This window comes from Triticum aestivum, chromosome 4A (genome assembly GCF_018294505.1).
Source record: "Triticum aestivum cultivar Chinese Spring chromosome 4A, IWGSC CS RefSeq v2.1, whole genome shotgun sequence".
Lineage (NCBI taxonomy): Eukaryota > Viridiplantae > Streptophyta > Magnoliopsida > Poales > Poaceae > Triticum > Triticum aestivum.
Genome location: NC_057803.1, coordinates 720,722,547 through 720,728,546, shown reverse-complemented (window position 1 = coordinate 720,728,546; position 6,000 = coordinate 720,722,547). Strand labels below are relative to the sequence as shown.

The following is a 6,000-nucleotide window of genomic DNA, read 5'->3' as shown; positions in this document are numbered from 1 at the left end:
GCTGGCTGGTGTACCATTAATCTGGTTGTTGGGATGCAGCGATCACCCATCGACTGCAATTTGGAAACAAGCGCACCCGTTCCTGGCCATGCAAAAGGAGATGTGGAGCAGACACGATCCACCTATCACGCATGGCATGACGCTCCGTGAATGACGTCGTGTGTCCCTGGACTTGGACAGGCAGCTGAACAGACGCTTGGTTCTACCGGCAAGCTTTCAGTAGTCATCAATCAACCATATAGTAGGAGTGCAGTTGTTCATATCTATCTTGTCAAATTCAAGTGTTTCTCACATGTACTTCCAAATGCATTGGCTGTCTGTTAAAAGTTAAAACAAATACCAGATATCCCTCGTGACGCCCATGAGCAAGCTCATCTCGTTGGCAGCAGCAGAGGCGGCAACGCTGATGGCGGCCCCAGCATCGACCTCGTTGCTGATTGGTTCCTAGTGAAAGGATATATTTTTTATATTAATTCAAGGAATTATCGTGGCCCTTGTTTTGCCTGTGAAATATCCGAGCAACTTCCAGTGCTCACCAGATGAAAGGGAGCCAAGCAAATAATGTTGACTTTTGGCGGCCAAATGATGATAATGTTATTCTGGAATTAAACAACAAAAGAAAATATAGATATATTGGAAGCAACAAAGCGAGAATAGTCTGTTGTAGAAAGAAAATTAAATTAAATAGTAAAAAAAGAAAAGAAAACAGAGCAGGCAGTACGGCAAACAAAGGAAGTCTGTAGCAACAATTGCACGCCTTGGCATCAGGTTGGTTGATAATCCATTCCATGGTATTTTCGAAGAATCGATCGTCGCCTCCGTTACATTGAGGCCACCGAAATCATTTGCACTTATGTACCAGTCATAACATAGGAAAGTTGAGTTGTGCCGACTTGGTGGTCGAAGCAGGCGGCAAGGTGAATTTGTGATGCTGCATTTCGAGGTGAAGAATCAAAGGAAGCCTGGCAAAGAGCATGAAGTACAAATATTATGGCAGCAAGAAACAGAGAGTGATCATCTCCAAAAAAGGACAAAAGGGAAACATAGAGATTGTATTGGCAAAAGAAAGCAAAGTACTCTTTTGTTCACAATTGCAAGTTATCTCATCAGATTGATCATCCACTCCAAAGTCCAAAGAATAGATTATCATCAGGCCAGCAGATGCCAACTGTAGCTCGATCTGAGATCTGGAAGCTTGCTCCATCGTCTTCGTCCCATCACTCATGCCCACAAGATACATGGAACTCCTGTGCCATTCGCCGCATAAAAAACATTCAAACTGCATCTAAGGTCTAAGCTCAGCTTCACAGCACATCGGAGGTCCGTAGCAGCAAAACTTGGAAGGTTTGGCAGCACCATGCTGTTGCTTAACAATGAAATTCAGCTTCGCAGTAGCATCTTCTGTAGTACAGTATATAATGTAGCGCATTGGATCTTGAGACAATTTCCGCCCTGCCGAATTCATATCTACACAGCATTAGTAAGATTATGAAAAACACTAATTTCTTCATTGTACGTATGGCTAATTCAGATTGCAAAATAGTACGTACAATATAATTTTTATATGTGGAGCATAAATAGCAATGCACGTAATAAGACAACACTGAACTGGAATCTGAGGTTTCTTTAATCTCTCGTAGGTACCAATCATCTCCTAAGTAAAACAAGATTTGAGTGGTACCTATATAGAATCAGAACTCGGAAGGCATCAACCAGAAACTCGTGGTCACCGCAGATCATCTTCACTGTTACGGGAACATGAAAACAGAAGAGAAGAGCGATGTATTAATTTTAAGTGTATAAGAAACATCATCAGTAGATAGCTACTACTACTACAAAACAAAACAAACAGAAATAGCTAGCTGACCTGTCGCTCCCTGTCTGCACATCTAAGTAGCTCTCTCGTGCTGCTCCGTGCTCGGAAAGTACAGCTGATGATTCCCCCATTGCTTCTTCCACCTCTACAACATTTGATCCTCCTACGGTGGTAGTACCCCGGTCTCGGAATGACACTCGCATCACAGGATGGTTTGGGTGTGATTTCACTTCCTGGTGCAGCTCAAAATTATTCAGCACCCTGGGGATTCGAATTGAAATCTCCTTGATCTTTGGAAGGTGTTTGATGCCAGTAATCCGTACAGAGTTTTGGAAGGTGAAATGTAAATATAGCTCTGCAATGTGGGGCATGGTGCCCTCCTCGTATCTCACCATTCTCATATCATGCCGGAAGTGCATACGAAGTATCCTGAGACTTGGAAATGCTTCCGACACAAACACTAGCTCCTCTCGAACACCATAATAAAACGAGAGATCAACGAGCATGAGGTTGGGCAGTGCCCCTAGCATCTCCATGGTTTTTTCTCCTTCTTTTTCTACGGACCCACAGAATATAATCTTCACCAAATGCCTCAGACTACCAACCCAGTTGGGCACCTCTACAATATTTCCTTTCAATCTCAGGGTCCTCATGAGGGGGGGAGCAAAGGAAGCAGAACCCAGCCACTCGATATTGTTACCATCCACATGAAGAGAGTAAAGACAAGGGAGCTTCCCAATGGCCTCCCAGAATAGCTTGCATTTTTCCTCGGTTGCCCCTTCCGTAGTCACTCTCAATTTCTTTAGTTGTGTAAGCTCCCCAAGCTCTTCGATTGCTCTGCTACTTGTTCTTTCGATGTCCACGTACTCTAGTATCTGTAACTCTTTTAAGTTACTGATTCCTTGACGCAACGCTACAGCACCCTCTTTTTCTTCACGCGCACCACTTGGAAACCCACTAGAGCATACCATGGGTATACACAATATACCACCCATGCACTTGTATTTCTCCATGTTCTCACTCAAATATTTGAAATAATCATAATATTTAAAATATTCATTTTTTCTGCACCGGAGCGTACGAAGACCTTCAAGTTTACCAATCTCAGTTGGTAGTGTTTTAATACAGCTGTATCCCAAGTCCAAACTCTGCAAGCCTTGTAACTTGCCAATAGATCCTGGCAGTTTATGCAAATTTGAACACTCACCAAAAGGCCTAACAGTCAGATATTTCAAGTGGCGCAGTGACCCTATGTTGTTGATGTCTTCCTGTCTGACAACAAAATCCCCATCTTCTAGGTCAAGGGCTCTAAGCATTCTCAACTTAGATGAAAAAAGTGAAGCTGATGGCTCCATGGATCTTTCACCAAACACGGTTAATGAACGAACATGGATACAATCCATGCCGATCTTTTGGCGCTTGCTACCATGGAATGCTACATGGTGGTAGTTACAGTCTGCTACAGCAGTAGCATTATCTCCTACCAAGTGCACAAAAATTTCATCCCTAGATATTGAGATCATCACATCACGCATGATATCATGGACTCGACAGCTCTTAATATTTCCTTCCATGTTCACTTTCGAGGGTTGAATCATGCTTCGGTTGATTAGCTCGGTGAAATAACTTATTCCAACATCCTCGATGTTTACTCCACCTCTGGCTGTAACAAACCCCTCGGCTATCCATCTGTCTACTAGACGCCTCCTTTTGATTTCAAAATCCTCAGGAAAGATGCTTAGATATAGAAAGCATGACTTGAGATGAGACGGCAAGTTGTTGTAGCTCAGAGTAACTATCTTCCTCAGTGCTTCAAGGCTAGGGTTGCTCTCGAGCTCTGATGGGATTTGTTCATAGATACTTTCCCACTCTGTCACCTTTTTGCTGGCAAGCATGCCTCCAATAGTGAGTATAGCCAACGGCAGACCACCACACTTCTTTACCATTTTGTTGACCACCATCTTCACTTCCTTATCATTTTTCATGTATTCATGTGTTTTCCTACTCTTTCTTAGTAGCAAATGTGTGGCATCCTTTATTTGCAGATGTTTAAGCTGGTAGATAAGCGATTCAGAAGTGCACTGCTCAGCCAAGCCAACATCTCGAGTTGTTATTATTATTCGGCTACCTTTGTTGTTTCTAATAGGAAAAGCAATATCTTTGATCCAATTCCAAGAATCTATGGTCCATAGGTCATCGAGAACAATGAAGTACCTCTTGTCCTCCAAATTTTCTCTGAGGTACCTGGAGAGGTCTTCTACTTGCACTGCCTTCCCTTCAAGATCTTTCAAGCATTTCCTCAGTGACTCGGGACCCAAAAGTTGCATAATCATGCCCTTGAGCATCTCCATCTTGGAAAATGACTGTGATATGGTGACCCAAGCACACCAAGCAAATTTATTTACAATGTTTTCCTTACTTTCATATACTTTCCTGGCAAGAGTAGTCTTGCCTAAACCACCCATGCCAACGACACTTATCACCTTTGAAAGACCATATCTAGAGTTAACATCAACCATATTAATCAACTCCTTTTTGGTCTTAGCAAAGCCCACAAGCTGTGCCTCGTCAATGTTGCTAGCTGAGTGGCTGCGGATATCTTCCATGTAGGAATTCGCCTCGTCAATACTGCTGGAGGCATCCGTGTTGATAAAGTTATAGCGGGTGTTCCTGTTGCTCACTTCCTCAACTCTTGCTTTGAGACCACGGATCTGTTTTGCAATGCGACGACGGTCTTTCAGCTTAAACAGCCGTCGAGACCGGCTCCGGCTTCCCACATGCACCATAAACTCATCAAGGCAATCCTCAATGACATAGGCTAGATCCCTTACTTGCTTCGCCCACACCTGCAGTTGCCTGTTATTTTCCTTGGCTGCTTCAGCGGTCACCAGAAATGCCTGCATCGTCTCTAGCTCGTTTTTCATAAACCTGTCAAACAAATTAAGTTCATTACAACTACTGTTGTTGGTGCCATTCTGCAGCTGCTGCGAACATATGCAACAGAGCAGATACTGATGCCTCCGTCAGGACAGAAACATGCAGCAAAGGATGCACAAAGATTCGATTATTTTTTGGTCCGATATAAACTATTTCTTGAATGATTTTTTTGATTTATATTTTAGGTTGCCTCACAAGTCACAACTTACAGTTTTGATTATTTCTTTGGTCCCATAAACTATTTCTTGAGTGATTTGTCATTCCCAGTATAACAAGAATGGCAGAGCAATTTCTAATCATAATAGAGAGAAACCTACGGGAAGTGAGATCTGCAAGAACTGTTTATTTCCTAGCCGGGGAAGGGGAATGGCCGAAAGAAAACAGAGTAGAGTACTAGTACAAGCGGCAAGTGGTGAGTGCGTGGGTGATTTTACATACCGAATGTCGTCGCGGACGCCCATGAGAAGGCTCATCTCGGTGGCGGCGGCGGAGGCGGCCACGCTGATGACAGCGCCCAGCATGGATCGCGCCATGCTCACCACCGTGCCCGCCATGATCTATGGCCGGCCGGACGGTCCAAAGCTCCCAGCGAGCAAGGTCGGCTTCGCTAGGTTAGATCTAGATGGCAGGGTGCACTGGAATCTGGATCGGAGAGGGGAAGAGAAGAGATGGCTACGGCCGTTTACGCGTTTGCTTGACTCGCCACTTTTACAGTCACCCCCGCTCCTGCTCCAATAATTGAATCGCACTGCATTGCCGGCATTCAATTGAGCCGCTCCAGTCTCGTGCATGGACTGGACGGGCAGCAACAGTGAGTGCACTAGTGCAGTTGCTCGGTCAGTCTGTCCCACAGGCCGCTTGCATTTCCAGCTAAGAGCAACTCCAACGCTGTTCAGCCGAAAACACCGGCCGAATGCGCCTATCCAAGCCCAAAATGCATCCGTTCGCTATTCGTCTAGACGCATTTTCGGTTCATATTTACGTCATGTTTGTGTTCACACGAACACGAGAAGGATGCGCCGGGCATCCGTTTAGTCTCCGTCGTGGCCCCATCTATCGGCCGCCCAACTACCACCCGCGGTTGTAGTCAATGTAGCCATCTAACTCGGGCCCGCATGGCAGCGTGTGGAAACATCAGGTCCTCCTAATTCAAGCATGCGGGGAGGGGGCCGGCCTCATTTCTCCTATCCGTCCACATCTGGCCAAGCTTGCTTACTCGCCGACGACACGAAAACCCTAGTCATGGG

The 6,000-nt window shown here is 45.0% G+C and overlaps 1 protein-coding gene across 4 annotated transcripts; it reads right to left on the bottom strand.

Moving 5' to 3' along the window:
- Positions 1-547: 547 nt before the first annotated feature.
- LOC123088352 (putative disease resistance RPP13-like protein 3) lies at positions 548-5,472 on the bottom strand. 4 transcript variants are annotated; one of them, XR_006441855.1, is made up of 5 exons: positions 5,192-5,472; positions 1,868-4,744; positions 1,682-1,745; positions 722-1,452; positions 548-599 (listed from the first exon to the last, which is right to left on the bottom strand). XR_006441855.1 is itself a non-coding variant. In XM_044510544.1 (4 exons), the coding sequence occupies exons 1-3, from the start codon at positions 5,305-5,307 to the stop codon at positions 1,727-1,729; spliced, it is 3,012 nt and encodes a 1,003-aa protein (XP_044366479.1). In that variant the 5' UTR covers positions 5,308-5,472; the 3' UTR covers positions 548-1,467; positions 1,682-1,726. The 4 variants fall into 4 exon arrangements, 2 of the variants coding, with proteins under 2 accessions (XP_044366479.1, XP_044366478.1); XR_006441854.1 differs by having other exon boundaries at positions 548-962; positions 1,078-1,452; XM_044510544.1 differs by having other exon boundaries at positions 548-1,467.
- Positions 5,473-6,000: the final 528 nt, after the last annotated feature.

What these genes read in the sequence shown, in the direction of transcription:
- LOC123088352 (XM_044510544.1), bottom strand. Translation starts at nt 5,307, where the DNA reads ATGGCGGGCACGGTGGTGAGCATGGCGCGATCCATGCTGGGCGCTGTC. An exon ending in GGCGTCCGCGACGACATTCG is followed by an intron (nt 4,745 to 5,191) that starts GTATGTAAAATC and finishes TTTGTTTGACAG; the next exon opens with GTTTATGAAAAACGAGCTAG.